At 40.0% G+C, this 17,061-nt stretch overlaps 4 protein-coding genes across 7 annotated transcripts; 3 read left to right on the top strand and 1 right to left on the bottom strand.

Annotated features, from left to right (window-relative positions):
- Window positions 1-1,362: 1,362 nt before the first annotated feature.
- Window positions 1,363-3,398, top strand: LOC116211136. Its single transcript, XM_031545370.1, has 3 exons — window positions 1,363-1,724; window positions 2,049-2,091; window positions 2,906-3,398. Exons 1-3 carry the CDS (start codon window positions 1,464-1,466, stop codon window positions 3,055-3,057), a joined length of 456 nt encoding a protein of 151 aa, XP_031401230.1. The 5' UTR covers window positions 1,363-1,463; the 3' UTR covers window positions 3,058-3,398.
- A 464-nt stretch (window positions 3,399-3,862) lies between these two features.
- Window positions 3,863-4,980, top strand: LOC116211130. Its single transcript, XM_031545363.1, has 3 exons — window positions 3,863-4,080; window positions 4,176-4,502; window positions 4,613-4,980. The coding sequence occupies exons 1-3, from the start codon at window positions 3,921-3,923 to the stop codon at window positions 4,780-4,782; spliced, it is 657 nt and encodes a 218-aa protein (XP_031401223.1). The 5' UTR covers window positions 3,863-3,920; the 3' UTR covers window positions 4,783-4,980.
- A 488-nt stretch (window positions 4,981-5,468) lies between these two features.
- LOC116211122 (pentatricopeptide repeat-containing protein At2g37320) lies at window positions 5,469-7,259 on the top strand. The gene has a single exon (XM_031545349.1). The coding sequence runs from the start codon at window positions 5,665-5,667 to the stop codon at window positions 7,204-7,206; it is 1,542 nt and encodes a 513-aa protein (XP_031401209.1). The 5' UTR covers window positions 5,469-5,664; the 3' UTR covers window positions 7,207-7,259.
- LOC116211124 (serine/threonine-protein kinase BSK5-like) lies at window positions 6,760-11,248 on the bottom strand. 4 transcript variants are annotated; one of them, XM_031545352.1, is made up of 11 exons: window positions 10,683-11,248; window positions 10,275-10,498; window positions 9,909-10,044; window positions 9,688-9,821; window positions 9,459-9,564; window positions 9,182-9,267; window positions 8,772-8,960; window positions 8,318-8,482; window positions 8,038-8,145; window positions 7,539-7,785; window positions 6,760-6,970 (listed from the first exon to the last, which is right to left on the bottom strand). In XM_031545352.1, the coding sequence occupies exons 1-10, from the start codon at window positions 10,759-10,761 to the stop codon at window positions 7,543-7,545; spliced, it is 1,470 nt and encodes a 489-aa protein (XP_031401212.1). In that variant the 5' UTR covers window positions 10,762-11,248; the 3' UTR covers window positions 6,760-6,970; window positions 7,539-7,542. The 4 variants fall into 4 exon arrangements, with proteins under 4 accessions (XP_031401212.1, XP_031401215.1, XP_031401211.1 ...); XM_031545355.1 differs by lacking the exon at window positions 6,760-6,970 and having other exon boundaries at window positions 7,365-7,785; window positions 10,352-10,498; window positions 10,677-11,248; XM_031545351.1 differs by lacking the exon at window positions 6,760-6,970 and having other exon boundaries at window positions 7,365-7,785.
- Between the last annotated feature and the right edge of the window lie 5,813 nt (window positions 11,249-17,061).

The following is a 17,061-nucleotide window of genomic DNA, read 5'->3' as shown; positions in this document are numbered from 1 at the left end:
TTATTAAATGAAAGAAAAAATATATATTTTAAATTAAATTGAGAATTTATTATTAAATAATTGATTGTGGTAATAATTTAAAAAAGAGTATGAATAAAAATTTATTATTAAATGGAATAAAAAGATTTTAAAAAATAATGATTATAATATTGAATTTCGAGAAGAATGAAATAAAGAATGGGTAGAGTAATGATTATATTTCACCTTATTACCTGTCCAAGATGGTCTCATCGCGGTTGTCTATCAGAACCACGCTAGATCCCATCTCGTGTATATTAACTTTCCCAAAATTTTACCCAGAGCAAACCATGTTTTGATCAAGTGAATCTCATGTTATCGTTTTTATTGTGATATTAAAATTAATATTGTAGATTTATATCTATTTACCTATATGTATACAATACTAAAAGTTAAGATGAAATGCCAAATCATGCCACATGGAACGAAAGAGATCTAATTAAGCAACTATTCATATGTTAGCCAATCAATGGAATAACACTTAGCATAATATAGCATCAATACATCACAGTTAATTAAATACAAATTAAAGTAATTATGAAAAAAGTTATAAGGTTTGAGCAATTTATTTGAGACGGCTTTCAATTTTTTTTATCATTAGCCAATCTTATTGAAATGTTTTTTTTTAAATGTACGTAATTCCAAATAAATTTTTTAAAAATAATATGTAAGAAATATCTAACCATTATCTTTTTTACATCAACTCTTCTCCCTATATATTGCTCTCTCGATAGAATAAAATTTGATCAACAAGGATGATAAGTAGGCCACCTTTCGTCTCACTTTTTATTACCAAAATCACTCACGCTACATACGATGTGATTAATGAAAATCAGTAGACTGAGGGTACAATTATAAATTTCTTATAATAATTAGCCACCAATTAATTTAACAGTTCTCATCCCCCTCCGCTTCGAACATCTTATTGAACTTCCATAACCTTTCTAAGTTTGCATTCGTATCTTTTTTTTCTACTTATGCTTTTCATTTGTTATTTTATTATTATAGATTTTTAATACATCATTGTTGATCTCTTTCTTTACAAATTTCAGAAAAACCTTGAGTGCTCTTATACTTATTTGAATATTTTAGCATTTATTTTATATATGATTTCTGTCTGTGGTGCGGACACGTTTCCTCCGGTTAATATTATTATGGACGAAGTGTTTCGGGCTCGGAGAGACGAAGGCCCACGAGGATTGGGCTTCTAGTTTCTCGGCGCATGATCTCCGGGGCCCATTTTGCGGGCTTAGACGGGCTTTCAGCCCGAAATACCGCAACGGCCCAAGCCCGTCTCCCCCTCCCACAGTGCCACCTGCTTCCCTTTCTACTTCCTCCTTCAGCTTCCGATGCGCACCGAGAAGAAACGGACTCGGCGGAGCAGACACAGATTACGGGGAGGTGTGTTTTTCCCCTGAGAAGAAGAGGAAAAGCTTCGTCTAACAATGGCGGCGGCCGCTCTATCAAACAGAGCCGGTTCAGCATTGAGCGCGCTCCGGCAGTCTCTTAACTTCCTCAGGAGCCTCAGTACCGCCGCGGCGTCACCGGCGAGCGGCGGCGCTGCTTCGAAGAAGCCGAAGCGGAAGAAGAAGAAGAATTTATTCGAGGTGGCTCAGTTCTTGCCCAACTGGGGGATCGGGTACCACATGGCCAAGACCCACTGGACCGGTGTCTCCTATCAAATCACCAAAATCAATCTCTACAAGGTCCTTCTCCTCTGCTGTCCCATCTCCATTTCATTAAAGTTAATCTCTTTAGGCTGTCAATGGTGTGCTGTTCAAGTAGTTCAGAAACAGTGTGTTTGTTTCATGTTGCCTGTGAATTGAATTCTGAAATGAATCATTTTACCCCAAGGAGATACTTAGAACTATTTGGCCCGTGAAATAAAGCATGTAAGGTCCATTTAATAACGTTAACCAGTGTTGTGTGCGTGGAGTTAGCTTTCTTCTTGATTCCTTTTGGAGGTTTAATGAACGGATCGTTGGACCAACTTCGGGCTGATCAGGGTTTTTGTGATTGGTACGTTGCAGGATGGCAGGCACGGCAAGGCATGGGGAATTGTTCACAAAGACGGTCAGTAATACTTTTCTTTGCGTGAATTTCCTTAATGTGATTTGAACTTGACTGCACACTGCTGATTGATACCATGATAAGTAAATGAAGCTTTTCTTAAAACAAAACTAACTTATCAAAAAAAAACAGAAAGAAAAGAAAAGAAAAGAAGATCAAACTAAAACTCGAGAATAATCGCTGTTGCTGGCATTCGTCTCAAGGAAGAATTGTATTGCAGCTTCCATAATACCAATACCCCTCATAGTCATAGTTGTGTAAAGGTTGTCTCCAGTGAGCATTTGGATGGGAAATATTGGAGAGCAGCCTGCTGTGGTTGGTGAAGATTATTAGAGGCATCAATTTGTTTACATTCACCATTAGTTAAATGAGAAAGCTGATTGCGCATATACTAGTGGGTAGCAACACATGTACTTTAATCAGCGAGCTTTAGGATGTAGACTTTCTGATGTTATTGCTTAAAAACTGCAGCTGGACACACCTGTTATTAATGAAGATGTGGAGAAGCAGTTAAGTCACAATGCATTATCCCTCCCATCGCTGTGAAGTCGAAATCATTATTCTCATCAATATCACATTGTTTTCTTCTCGTGAGCACTTGTCACCTTTACTTACTTGAGAATAGATGCAATATCTTCACTCCCCAGACCAACTAAGAAGATGTCAATTCTAGATGCGATAATGTTACATCCAAGTGACAACTTCTGGGACCCTTAAACATTGGGATGCAAGAAAAAATTGTTATGACATTTGGAGCTGCTCAATTTTTGACATTTTGGCCGACTTGTCTTCACATTCTTTTCTACTCTCAATTCAGGCTTGCCAGCTGCAGAAGCTCACAAGAAGATAAGCGGTGTTCACAAGCGCTGCTGGAGGTACATCCCTAATTTAGCAAGCACCGGGAGCTCACCCAGCATCAAAAGTGCAACTGAAGACAGTACTTCCAAAAGTGAAGCTCAAGCGGCATGATTTTGTCAAATGGAGGCTATCACAATTTCTATTCCAAGGGGATATTTTCTTGGACTCAAGTATTGCGGAGCTCAAGTGTAGAACTAGTGTTCAATTGTTTGGTCTGCTAGATGTGCTCGATATTTCAATAGCCTTTGGGTGAAGCGAGTGGATAGATTTGATAGGCATGCTGCAGGATGTTCTCATAAATGTAATTCCTCACTTTCTGAGATTTTGTTGTCCTTCTAGCATGCCCCCCAGCTTGAACGTTCTGTTGGACTCATGATCCAGTGAGCCCGTGAACTCGCTGTGATAATGAACGTACCTTGCAACTGAAAATGTGGAAGATGATACAGCGAGAACAATTATGTCTTCTTCTCCTGATCTACGACTACTGGGTTCCTTGGATGCATATTAACCTGAATGATGAATTCCTAACATAAGAAATCCTGGAAGAAGGGCCTCCTATCTTTACTTTTCAGTTTGCGATAGCAACGTGATGTAGCTATCGAACCATACCATTGAATTACCAGTACCTCCTAGCTTGTTGGGGGAAAAATAAAAGGTTGGCACCAGGAATATTTGAAGCAACATTCTCTCTTTTGTTGATTGATAAGTAAGTGATATAGGGAAACGTCAAAATTGAATTCAAAGTGACAAAGGCGATGAAAGCAAAGAGGAAGACCGGAGAGAGAAATCCCAAATCTTGGTGGGTTTCGTTGCCACCAAAACACCGTTGCCCCGACGGTTGAAGATGGATACATTCTTCGACATAAAAACAACACAGGGGCACTTAAGTTTTTTTTTTTTTTTGGGGGAAGAGATTCTCAGTCGGTCGAGCCTTGACCTCTATCTATCTACTCACTCACTCAAATCTCTTATAAATGCCACACATCCTAAAACAAATTCCCCCCACCAATTCAATCAAATCCCAGCAATTTAATTGGAGAGCTAGAAGAGTTTGGCAAGTTGTCTTCTCTTTTATAGTTATAATGGCATTGATCCTCTTCCTTGTGTTCTCTCTCCTTCTTCAAGGAGCTCTAGGTACATGTCATCGTACTAATACCTTATGCATTCGTTTTTTCTTTTTTTTTTTTGCTTGACTAACGCAGTTTTTACCATGCGTGGTTCCGTATTAGGTGATATTGCATGCGAGCAATTGCCCACTCAGATGTGCTCGTTCTCAATTGCATCATCGGGAAAGAGATGCCTGTTAGAGTACTACATGACCCAAGGAGGAAGTATGGAGTACCAGTGCAAGACTTCCCCAGTGGTCGCAGACATAATGCACGAGTGGATCGAGACCGACGACTGCATCAGAGCATGTGGGGTGGACAGGAACTCCATTGGCATATCTTCCGATTCCCTCCTCCAGCCGCACTTCACCATGAAGCTCTGTTCGAGCGAGTGCTACGATTACTGCCCAAACATTGTTGATCTCTACTTCAACTTAGCTACTGCAGAAGGTAAGGGCAACAAATATTCTCATAACACCTCTCAAATTCCAACTGCAGGACTCATGTAAGCATCGACAAACTAGCTCAGTATTGAAATGGAATTCTTTGAATGACTGCAGGAGTTTACTTGCCGAGCATGTGTGAGGCGCAGAGAACAAATATGCACCGAGCCATGATGGAGATTCAGAGTTCAGGTCATACCTCAGGTCCAGTCTCCGCCGTAGCCGCTGCCCCAGTAGCAGAAGCTCCTCTAGCTGGCATAGCTGCTGGCCCTGTAGCTGAGCCCTAATACTAGTAGTCGGCTTGACTTCTCCCCTTCACTGCACTTTCCATGTCGATATGAGCACATCGGCTTGTTGTACTTCAGAGTTTCTGTTATTATTACCATTACTATTGTTATAGTAGAAAATTATGTATTGAAAGGTCATGTGGAGAATGTAATTGACACTATAATAAACGTTATGGACACTATTCATCTTTGAAGTTAGACAAATTATTACTGAATTAAAGTAGCTCCAAATTTACCTCAAAAATTCATTTTATCAAACTCCAGCTGCCATTTACAATATTGACGAAGAAGAACTACGATCTCAACTTTGGAAAAAATGAACATAGACATCGCCATAACTATCAAAAACAGAAAGGACAGGTATGTCGGGAAATCATATATCCGAAAGAAAGGAGAACAACACACTACACTATGAGATGTTTGAACTTAAAAACTGGTTGTTGTAGAAACTCCCGTCTTGCAAAGGGGGAGGTCACTACAGTAGATACAAGAAATGCTATAGGAAGGCAGGCAAATACCTAGCTATACATCTTCAGTTTCGATGCATATTGAGCTTCCCAAATCAGATGAGGATTTTACATCATCATCGTCAATTCCAATCCGAGTAAATGTATGTTTTCGGAGACATTACATAGGATGATAGGAGCATCATCCTTGTACAGTATGTCTAGGCCATGATTAAAACCATTCATATATATATATATATATGAGTAACAAATTCCATAAACGTATTGCGTCTGGCCATTTAAGCTCAACCAGAGACATGTTGAGACAAAAAAGGGAGAAAGAGAAAGATAAGGGACGGTTTCAGCTTACTGCCCATGAAATGAAAATGAAATAGGGAGGGAAGTTTCGAATCTTGATGATGGGCTTTTTGTTGGAATGAAAACACTCTTCCCCCTGAACAAGCCATCCTTCTCAGTCCGCCATCTCCAACAACTCTCGCCGCGTTCTCACTTGTCTTCTTCTTCTTCTTCTTCCAAGTCTACTGGGCCGATCCGAAGCAGCAGAGTGGACAAAGCACTGAGAGTTCTTGACCTGATAGCGCGAAGTCCCAATGTCCCCACACCTCGCCAAAGCCACCTTAGGCTCATTCAGGACTTCTTCCGGGCAGACCCAAATGCACGCCCACGACACACAGTCCCTGAACCAGAGTTTCTCGCAGAAGCCGAACCGACTTCTCTGCCATCTCATCCTCGGAAGGAAAGGGAAGCGGTCGACGCGATTGTTCTGTCGCGTGCCGTCAGCTCATGTGGGTCCACCCGAGATCTCTTTGGGGGGATTCAGTTCCACTGCTTAGCAGTAAAAACAGGATTCTTTGGCAATTCCTACGTCGGAAGTTCTTTGATCACCTTATACAGCCGATGCGGCGAGCTGGAGAATGCGCACAAGGTGCTTGACGAAATGTCCGTGAAGAATGTAGTTTCGTGGACGGCTATGATATCGGGCTATGCCCAGGGCTGGCAGGTCAATGCGTGCTTGAAGCTCTACGGCTCGATGAGGATTTCAGGCTCAGAGCCGAATGATCTCACGTTCGTGGGCCTCTTGGCTGCCTGCATGGGCAGCGGGGCCCTTGGGCAGGGCAGGAGCGTCCACTGCCTAACAGTCCGTGCAGGCTTCAATTCACACACCCACGTCGCAAACTCCCTCATCTCCATGTACTGCAAGTGCGGGGACATTAAGGAAGCTTTGCAGGTATTCAGGGACATGCCCAGTAGGGATATCGTGTCGTGGAACTCAATGATTGCAGGCCACGCCCAGTTTGGTCAGGCAGTTCAAGCGAACAAGCTCTTCGAAGAGATGAAGCAGAGGAATGTCAAACCCGATAGGATCACTTTCCTTGGTATCTTATCATCATGTCGCCATGCCGGTCTTCTGGAGCTGGGCCGGGATTACTTCAACTCAATGGCCATGCACGGGGTGGAGCCTGAATTGGGCCACTACTCGTGCATTGTCGACCTCCTGGGCAGGAGCCGGAAGCTTGAAGAGGCTCGGAGCTTCATTGAGAGGATGCCTATCAGCGCGAATGGTGTGATATGGGGATCGTTGCTCTCTTCTTGTAGGGTCCATGGGGGTGTCTGGATCGGGATTGAGGCTGCAGAGAGTAGGCTGGTGCTGGAGCCTCGATGTGCAGCCACTTATGTTCAGCTTGCAAATCTCTATGCCAGTGTTGGTTACTGGGATGAAGCTGCAAGGGTGAGGAAGTTCATGAAGGATAGAGGGCTTAGGACCTGTCCCGGATACAGTTGGATCGAGATTTCTAAAAAAGTCCACAGATTCAGAGCAGAAGATGTGTCAAATGATAGCAGAGTTCACATTCTATCCATCCTAGATTGTTTGCTGGTTCATATGAGAAGTTTCGGTTATTCGCCTGAGGTATATGAGGAAGATGATGATGGAATACTATTTCGTGAAACAATTTGATTAGCATGGAGCTTACACAAGAAATGGAAAAAAGATCCTTTATTTAGATGCTATAAGGTCGCGAGATGGAGTATTTTGACCATCCCAAGAAATAACTAATGCATGATCAGTTGAATACCAATTCATTGGGCATTTGGGCTGGCTTTCGATTTGCAACCTGAAAAAATAATATTAGTGCCTAAATTCCATGGTCTTGTCCGATGAAAACATGCACCAACAGAAACAGAATGCCTGTTACAAGTTACAACTAGTCGCTGCAGAAACTTGAAATGCGACATGGAAAGAGACCAGTATACATACAGTAAGTAACAAAAACAGGCAAAAAACCTTACATTTTCAGTTTCTGTATAAATGGGCTTCCAAATTCGTGCCATCCTTCAGGGATTCCACAGCATCATTGTCCATTCCGAGACTGAAAAGTGCAGCTGCTTGAAGATAAAAGGCGGTGGGCCACTCAGGAGAAGCAACTTGGGCTTGCATAGCATCTCCAAGAGCTTCTTGAGCCATGTTGTTCATCAAGTAACATAAGCACCGCCGTGCATAAACAGTAGGTGTTACTACAGTTCTCCCATCGATGAACTGCAACATGAAGCAAGAGAAGTTAAACTTGTTATTGGAGCAATTTAATTGCATAATGAAACCGCTGAAAACACGCGGTGCTTGGGTCGGGCCTTCTTAAAAGTGATTGGTTTAGAGCTCCTACATACTGGCTTTAGAACAACCAGTGATTTTATGCACGAAACAGATTTGGTTAATGCTTTTCAATTGTACTTCAAGATGATCAGATTTCCCAAAAGATAAAAAGACCTAGACACTTCAGTGAAAGTATACTCGAGTATAACAGTCGATGGCGGTGGTAAAGTCTTTGGCTCGAAATGCTGCATCCCCGTGGTTTTTAGAATTCAAGGACTCCTCCGCTTGCCACATTTTGGAAGAAACCTGCAATGACAAGATCCGTAATGACACATCGAAAAAATGAGTATATTTGGGTATGAGCCACCGAACTCATTCTCGTAACAAACATTTTTGCAACTTATAAGCAGCTTTCTTACACATAAGCTGAAAGCACCACCACGTTAGAAGTTTCATGCAATAAGCAGAGTCTACATACCTCACTGGCATCTGTCTCATCATCCTTGCATCCCATTTTCTCTAGCATTTCATGTATTGCAATAACATCCTTCCTGAAGCAGGCTTCACCAAAAGGGGTCAATGAAAGTGTTTGTTTCGAGGCTGCAGTTTCTTGGGAAAGACCCATCAAAATGTATGACGATACCTGCAAATACCATAAAATCAAAAGAAAAGCATTTCAAAGTTTTTCCATGCACCGGAAACAAGTAAGTGATCTTACAAAGAACTATATTCGTCAGATCATACACTAATCCAACTCCTCCATAACATGAACATATTTAATACAGGTAAGAATAAAATCCCTACTATTGATCGGACTGCAGGATGGAATTCTTAAGGAAAATGGACCCACTTTAAGAAAAGAAGAAAATTGCATTTTTTTTTCACGGTAACCACCCCATGAGCTTTAATAATGAGGCATTCCGAGAGAGTACCTGAGTATCTTTCTGAAGAGGCAACAGAGAAGTCACAAGAGATTTGACATGTGGCCTTTCTCGAGGTTCGTACTGTAAGCACCTTGAGGCTAAGCGGACAAGTTCGGTTCCGTCATCATTTGAGAAATGCCCCTCCAAGCATGAGTCCATCAGCACGAGAAAATTTTTTCCATGTATCAGGTCAAGCGCCTACAAGCAACAAGAAGAACCAGCAGGAAGTAGGTAAAATCTAGTTACAAGAATAGTATCCATGGCGTTGTAGCAGAGATCATAAAATGCAAAACCAACAAATGTTTTTGGCGATTCAAGAAGGCTGCTCAAGTCATATATAGAGCCGAAAAATCCAGAAGATTCCTGCACAAGCATTCATTGGACAAAAGAGAATTCCATTTGAAGAAAGAGAAGCTTACATGGCTTGGGGGAATGTGCTTTCCACTGAGAAGATCAAGCAGCACGGTGCCGAAGCTGTATACTACACTTTCGGGTGTCACTCTTCCTGCCAGAAAGAAACATCCATGAAAGTTATCCGTCAAGTAAACTGAGAAAACATACGATGGATGAATGATCGTGGGCCTTTTCAGTTTCAGCGGATGGCAGCACACTACAGTCGTAATTTGCTTATGAAAGAAACTGAAGTATTGTAGAGTATAGGAGGGAATGGAACTCTTTCGTTTGTGAGTCCATTACCTGTTCTAAGGTACTCTGGAGGAGTGAAAGCCAAGTTCGTGCTGTAGCTCTTGCCGTTTCTGCTATTCTTCATGAGGCCAAAGCAAGAGAGCCTGGGATTACCATCCTGTCAAGGGCTGACTCACTATAATTAAGGAAATAAACACTCATATGCCGAGAACATACATATTACGCTACATATAGAGTTGCAAAAGCTTTTGAGGAGTGCATATGCAAAGGGCAAGATTACCTTGTCAAATAGGACTCTGTAAGCATTAAGGTCATGGTACAGAGCCCGCCCTTTCCCACTGCAGTATTCCAGTGCTTGTGCCAAGTAGAGAGCCACTCTTATTCTCATTGCCCATTTCATGGGTTGATTCTCCCCTATACAGAATATAATTAATTCCTAGGGATTAATGATTGTTCCAACAAGTAACTGAACTGAAGGGATTTGGTTGAAATCGACTTTACAGTGGAACAAATGCTTGGATAAAGTCTCATTCGGCATGAACTCAGCAACAAGCAGCCTCTCATTGCCCTCACAGCAGCACCCTATCAAGTTTGCTAACCACTCACTCCTTAACTGCCCAACTGCTTTTGCTTCCTCCTAGAATCGAAAAAACCGAACATATCACCACTCCATTCGCCACCAACATATATGCAAATGATTTTTTTTTACGCATATACTATAAACCAACAACTCGCATCATCATGGCACCAAGACAATATCAGTAGATTCGTTCACATAAGAGATTCTATATAAGCCATCTAATAATTATTTGCTGCTGCATCAGAATGAAAGCAAAGCAAAGAGGATGGGATTGGAGTCAGTAAGACCAGGAACTGTCTCGGATCGGGCCAGGCGGACTTGTTGAAGCGCTTAACAGCAATCCAGTGATCATCATCGAGCTTACCCCGGAAGACCACATTGGGAGCTTTCTCCCCATGTTCGGAGACGACGTTGTCGCGGGAGAAGCCAGAAGTGGCAGCCTTCAACTGATCGAGGCTGTACTCCCTGAACACCGGCAATCCGCTGCCTGCTTCACTCAAGACCCCATTCTCTAATGTATTAAAAAATAAGAGGGCAAACAAAAAAAAATTTGAAACCCGTAAGGTAAGGTTTTCCGTGGCAGTAAAATGGTGAAGAGATAGCAAATCTAGAAAGAGTGTAGGTGGAAAAGGAAATGAGGATGCGAGGGAGGGGGGGGGGAGCTGGAGATGAGAGGATGAGGAGGATACAATCACCGAGATCGGAGGGGTGGAGGTTGGAAGGGAGATGGGAGGGCCACCAGCAGAGAGAGACCTTGGAGCAGCGGACTCCCATCCGGGCAGATTGATTTTGGGAGCTGGATGGAACAACTGCAACAAAGTTTCTACTCCTTTTTTTTTTTAATCTAATCCTTATTAGCCCTTACATAAAGAAGAAGAAAGCTGTGAGTGAGAGAGAGTGATTTGGATTTGAGTGAAAGCAAAGCTCTCGTTAGTTAATTGATGATGGTTTGATGGTCCGGTGAGGTCAGGGTCTGGTCCGGTCTTCTAGGCAGCAAGGCATTGGCTGTTCTGTTTCGGGTTCGAGCTAGGAGGAGGATGGCATGGGAAGACGACGATACCAGGAGAAGCAGAGACTAGACTTAGAAAAGATGGGCTGAGTTGAGGAAGACGATAGCTTTTCGTTTCTTTTCAGATCCACAGCTCTCTCTCTCTCTCTCTCTATCTCAACACCATGTGAGGAGCTAATGGAGGAGTTTTCCATGATATGCTATGAGCTTCCGCTTGTCTGTCTCTGTCCCTTCTTCTTCATCTTCAGTTCAATCTGCTCTGCTCCGCATCCATCCCCATTATTATTATTTTTTTTATCTTTCATTTATTATTATTTTAATTTATGGGTTCTCCACAAAAAAAAAAATCTCCATTTTCTTTCCTTTGACTGCGGCTGAGACTGAGACAGTGAGACTCCTACAGTAGTTCCTTTTGTTTTCCTGTGTCGTGTTTTCCTTTCTTTGCCATTTCCGTTGTGACAAAAACTACTACTTAGACGGACCGACCCGTTAGAGAAGTAGAGTGAAGTGGAAGGGAGCTGGTTGGCTGGTTGGTTTTGGGATTGGATTGACGGCTGGCTCCGCTGCGTTACCCATATATAGATAGATAGATAGATATGCCTTTATTTATTCAATATCATCATTCGTCCGGTCCATGACATCTGCTAATTATGGCACATTCTAAGCAAAGTTCATTAAACTTTGAGGGGAAAAAAAAAAAGAAAAGAAAAACAAAGTTTGTTGAACATGCGCCGAGGATATCACCCCCTTTGTTGTTCTTTTCCCATATGCCCATGCATTAAATTGTTCATTTATTCAACATGCATTAATAATATTTATTATGATCATTCCCGTCGACGTGGTTGTTTTTCATGTTACCCCAATCAAATAGGCCAAACAAATTTAGGAATAAACTCAGTTTGATCTATGCCAATTCCGCTGTGTTCTCTCTCTCTATATATATACATCTATATCTATATGAAAACAAGATATGAGGCAAACTCGGTTAAATGGTCTCAGAACGCTTCGTTTTTTAATGAAATTTTCTCGTTTTTTGAGATTTTAAAATTTTAAATACTTTTATTAGAAAATTAGCAACAAAATCTTTCGAAAAAAAATTTGATAATAATATTCCATTTAAAAAAACCAAGAATATCACAAAAAATTTTGGATAATACAATTATTTTTAATTGAATGCAATATAAATTTTCCGAATGGAATTTTTTAGGTTTTTATTTTTAATACTTTTTTTGAAGATATCTCATCATAAAATCCGATCTCTTGATTTCCTCAATTTTATAATTCATATGACATAATGTATTTAAAATAAATGATAAGATTTTTTTATATGTATATATTATTTAATAATAATCTTTTTTAAAATAAAAATTAATACTTATTCACATCAATATTAACATAAAATATAAGTATATATTAGCATGTATTTTCTTAAAAGAGTTTTTTAAGTTTTATTTATTTACTTTTGAAATTATTTTTAATTAAAAATATTTTTAAAAAATATCTCATCATAGAATCTGATTTCTTCAATTTCTAATATTTATATAACATGAATTTATTTGAAATAAATGAGAAAATTTTATTATATATATAGATATTATTTAATAATCTTGAATTTTTAAAATAAAGAGTAATATCTCATCACATAAATATTAACATAAAAATAAGTAAGTATTAATATATATTCATGCATAATATAAATATATTAATATATGGTTATGCGTACAACCTTTAGTGTATATATGGGAAGAAAAAGTATATATAAATTATATGTTTTTATAGATATCTATTTTTTAAAATATTTTATATAATATTTTATAGATATATAAATTATATTTGTTGGGAATTGGTGTATGCCCTAGAGGCAATCTATAATCAGTTTTGTAATATGATATCTATTTCATTATAAAACGAGGCATATCTGTTATTGTGTAGATTGCGCTAAATATGATTTTACACAATAATGTCCTTGGAATAGTAGGTTCAATAGGCATCAAGTGTGACTTGATTGTGAGATCCTATAATTACTGAACATTATTCCTAAATGTCCATAGTCAAAGTATTATCGTTAATTAGGACAACGTTAATACGGTTAGACTAGTGTGAGTGTTGATTGATGACCAAATCTCATAGGTCATGGATATGGAGATATCAAATCACACCACATGTATACATTAAGAGTAATGTCTATTGGACTGATCCGCCATGAGATTGCTACATGGGTTGTTACGTAACTGTCATTAGCATATCTCAAAGTGACTATAGTGTAATGGTCCTTTGACTTGAGGTCACCATGGATTCCTACATGTAATGTCATATACTTTGATACTGTCAAATGCCACCGTAACAGGTTGGTTATAAAGACAATTATTGGGTATATCATAGAGCATGGAGAGGAATATGAGTGACCAAGATAAGATTTGTCCCTCCTACGAAACGGGAGCGATATCTCACGGACACTTGGTGGTTAAGTCTAAAAGTGTATGCATACCCAAATGAGTCGATATAGCGATATCGAACTCATTTGTTCTGATAGACTTACCCGGTAAACCAAGAAAGAGAGATATTGAGCCATACAAGGATGTCATCGACCATGCCTTGGGCTCAATAGAGATATAGAGGACAATGGATTATATTACACGGTAATATAGGTCACGAGGTTCGTCAAGAAATTGACTTTCCGATTACTTGAGTAATAGTGATACATTGCTAGATGCCGCTCACTGTTTGTAATATTGAAATAGAGATTTCGATATTACTGTCAACGTAATTAGAAACCTACAGGGTCACACACTACGACTAAATTGAGAGATATTTTGAAATAATAAAATCGTCTAATTGAGATTAGATGATTTATGGTGTGACCAATTAATCGGATATTTAATGAGATTAAATCTACCGATTAATTAGACCCGATTTATTAGATTAAATGGACCAAATTGATACACGATTAATATCATGACACATGACTTTTGTATTAATAGACATGTGTATGGACACATGTCATGTGAGGAGCAATCTAATTTTAATCCCACATCGGTGGGACTTTAAATTGCTCCCCCCCTTAGCTGCTTATAAAAAGGGGCAGTAAGCATGCTTACAAATATAATATAGATATATGCTTATATGTGTGTATATGCATATACTTTTATATATATAAAAGCACACATATATACCAATGCTTTTATATATATAAAAGTATATGCATATACACACATATAAGCATATATCTATATTATATTTGTAAGCATGCTTACTGCCCCTTTTTATAAGCAGCTAAGGGGGGTAGCAATTTAAAGTCCCACCGATGTGGGATTAAAATTAGATTGCTCCTCACATGACATGTGTCCATACACATGTCTATTAATACAAAAGCCATGTGTCATGATATTAATCGTGCATCAATTTGGTCCATTTAATCTAATAAATCGGGTCTAATTAATCGGTAGATTTAATCTCATTAAATATCCGATTAATTGGTCACACCATAAATCATCTAATCTCAATTAGACGATTTTATTATTTCAAAATATCTCGTCAATTTAGTCGTAGTGTGTGACCCTGTAGGTTCCTAATTACGTTGACAGTAATATCGAAATCTCTATTTCAATATTACAAACAGTGAGCGGCATCTAGCAATGTATCACTATTACTCAAGTAATCGGAAAGTCAATTTCTTGACGAACCTCGTGACCTATATTACCGTGTAATATAATCCATTGTCCTCTATATCTCTATTGAGCCCAAGGCATGGTCGATGACATCCTTGTATGGCTCAATATCTCTCTTTCTTGGTTTACCGGGTAAGTCTATCAGAACAAATGAGTTCGATATCGCTATATCGACTCATTTGGGTATGCATACACTTTTAGACTTAACCACCAAGTGGCCGTGAGATATCGCTCCCGTTTCGTAGGAGGGACAAATCCTATCTTGGTCACTCATATTCCTCTCCATGCTCTATGATATACCCAATAATTGTCTTTATAACCAACCTGTTACGGTGGCATTTGACAGTATCAAAGTATATGACATTACATGTAGGAATCCATGGTGACCTCAAGTCAAAGGACCATTACACTATAGTCACTTTGAGATATGCTAATGACAGTTACGTAACAACCCATGTAGCAATCTCATGGCGGATCAGTCCAATACACATTACTCTTAATGTATACATGTGGTGTGATTTGATATCTCCATATCCATGACCTATGAGATTTGGTCATCAATCAACACTCACACTAGTCTAACCGTATTAACGTTGTCCTAATTAACGATAATACTTTGACTATGGACATTTAGGAATAATGTTCAGTAATTATAGGATCTCACAATCAAGTCACACTTGATGCCTATTGAACCTACTATTCCAAGGACATTATTGTGTAAAATCATATTTAGCGCAATCTACACAATAACAGATATGCCTCGTTTTATAATGAAATAGATATCATATTACAAAACTGATTATAGATTGCCTCTAGGGCATACACCAATTCCCAACAATCTCCCACTTGCACTAGAGCCAATCTGGCATGTCTTATGCCAATAGATCTAGTGTGAGCCTCGTGCTTGCGCTACACAAGAGGTTTCGTAAGTGGATCTGCGAGATTCTCATTTGTTGGTATTCTGCATATCTTCACATCTCCTCTGTCGATGATCTCGCGAATGAGATGGAAGCGCCTGAGTATATGTTTGGATCGCTGGTGAGACCTGGGTTCCTTAGCTTGCGCAATGGCTCCATTGTTGTCACAATAGAGATCCACTGGGTCTGCGATGCTAGGAACCACAACAAGTTCTGTCACGAACTTCTTTATCCAAACGGCCTCTTTTGCAGCGTTAGAGGCAGCAATATACTCGGCCTCTGTGGTAGAATCGGCTACTGTCTCCTGTTTGGAACTCTTCCAACTCACAGCACCTCCATTCAGGCAGAACACATACCCTGACTGCGATCTACTGTCGTCCTTATCGGTCTGAAAGCTAGCATCGGTGTAACCTCTTACAACGAGCTCTTCTTCGCCTCCATATACCAAAAACATCTCCTTAGTCCTTCGTAAGTACTTAAGGATGTTCTTTACCGCAATCCAGTGTCTTTCACCTGGATCTGATTGGTATCGACTCGTCATACTCAAAGCATACGAGACATCTGATCGAGTGCATAACATAGCATACATGATGGATCCAATAGCTGACGCATATGGAATCCTATTCATGCGGTCCCTCTTCTCTCGAGTAGAAGGACTTTGAGCCTTCGAAAGGCTTATGCCATGTAACATAGGCAGCGACCCTTTCTTAGAATCCTGCATGCTAAAACGCCGAAGCACTTTATCTATGTATGCACTCTGACTTAGGCCAAGCAGTCTCCTGGATCTATCTCTATAGATCCTAATACCTAGCACGTAGGTAGCTTCGCCTAAGTCCTTCATAGAGAAACACCTTCCCAACCAAGTCTTTACAGACTGTAGGGAAGGAATGTCATTCCCTATTAGAAGTATGTCATCTACATTTAACACCAGGAAGATTACTATGCTCCCACTAACCTTCTTGTAAACACAGGGTTCATCTTCATTCTTGATGAAACCAAACTCTTTGATTGCATCATCAAAACGAAGATTCCAACTCCTAGAAGCTTGCTTCAGCCCATAAATAGACCGTTGTAGCTTACAAACCTTTTCGGCACTATGTGGATCGACAAAACCCTCAAGTTGCGTCATATACACATCCTCGAGGAGCTTCCCGTTCAGGAAAGCAGTTTTGACATCAATTTGCCAGATCTCATAATCATAATAAGCTGCAATTGCAAGCAAGATCCTTATGGATTTAAGCATAGCCACCGGGGAAAAAAGTTTCGTCATAGTCAACACCATGAACTTGTCTGAAACCTTTTGCCACAAGTCGGCCCTTAAAGGTAATCACATTACCGTCCATATCAGTCTTCTTCTTGAAGACCCACTTACACCCAATGGGTTTTGCCCCTTCAGGTGGATCAACCAAAATCCATACTTGGTTAGTGTACATGGACTCCATCTCAGATCTCATGGCCTCTAGCCATTTCTCAGAGTCAG

The sequence above is a fragment of the Punica granatum genome, chromosome 6 (assembly GCF_007655135.1).
Source record: "Punica granatum isolate Tunisia-2019 chromosome 6, ASM765513v2, whole genome shotgun sequence".
In the NCBI taxonomy this organism is placed as follows: Eukaryota; Viridiplantae; Streptophyta; class Magnoliopsida; order Myrtales; family Lythraceae; genus Punica; species Punica granatum.
The sequence above is the reverse complement of the archived record's forward strand: the minus strand, read 5'-3'. Positions and strand labels throughout refer to the sequence as shown.

What these genes read in the sequence shown, in the direction of transcription:
- LOC116211136 (XM_031545370.1), top strand. Translation starts at nt 1,464, where the DNA reads ATGGCGGCGGCCGCTCTATCAAACAGAGCCGGTTCAGCATTGAGCGCG. An exon ending in CCAAAATCAATCTCTACAAG is followed by an intron (nt 1,725 to 2,048) that starts GTCCTTCTCCTC and finishes GGTACGTTGCAG; the next exon opens with GATGGCAGGCACGGCAAGGC. An exon ending in GGGAATTGTTCACAAAGACG is followed by an intron (nt 2,092 to 2,905) that starts GTCAGTAATACT and finishes CTCTCAATTCAG; the next exon opens with GCTTGCCAGCTGCAGAAGCT.
- LOC116211130 (XM_031545363.1), top strand. Translation starts at nt 3,921, where the DNA reads ATGCCACACATCCTAAAACAAATTCCCCCCACCAATTCAATCAAATCC. An exon ending in CCTTCTTCAAGGAGCTCTAG is followed by an intron (nt 4,081 to 4,175) that starts GTACATGTCATC and finishes GTTCCGTATTAG; the next exon opens with GTGATATTGCATGCGAGCAA. An exon ending in CAACTTAGCTACTGCAGAAG is followed by an intron (nt 4,503 to 4,612) that starts GTAAGGGCAACA and finishes GAATGACTGCAG; the next exon opens with GAGTTTACTTGCCGAGCATG.
- LOC116211122 (XM_031545349.1), top strand. Translation starts at nt 5,665, where the DNA reads ATGAAAACACTCTTCCCCCTGAACAAGCCATCCTTCTCAGTCCGCCAT.
- LOC116211124 (XM_031545352.1), bottom strand. Translation starts at nt 10,761, where the DNA reads ATGGGAGTCCGCTGCTCCAAGGTCTCTCTCTGCTGGTGGCCCTCCCAT. An exon ending in CCTCCACCCCTCCGATCTCG is followed by an intron (nt 10,499 to 10,682) that starts GTGATTGTATCC and finishes TTAATACATTAG; the next exon opens with AGAATGGGGTCTTGAGTGAA. An exon ending in ACAGAGTCCTATTTGACAAG is followed by an intron (nt 9,565 to 9,687) that starts GTAATCTTGCCC and finishes AGCCCTTGACAG; the next exon opens with GATGGTAATCCCAGGCTCTC.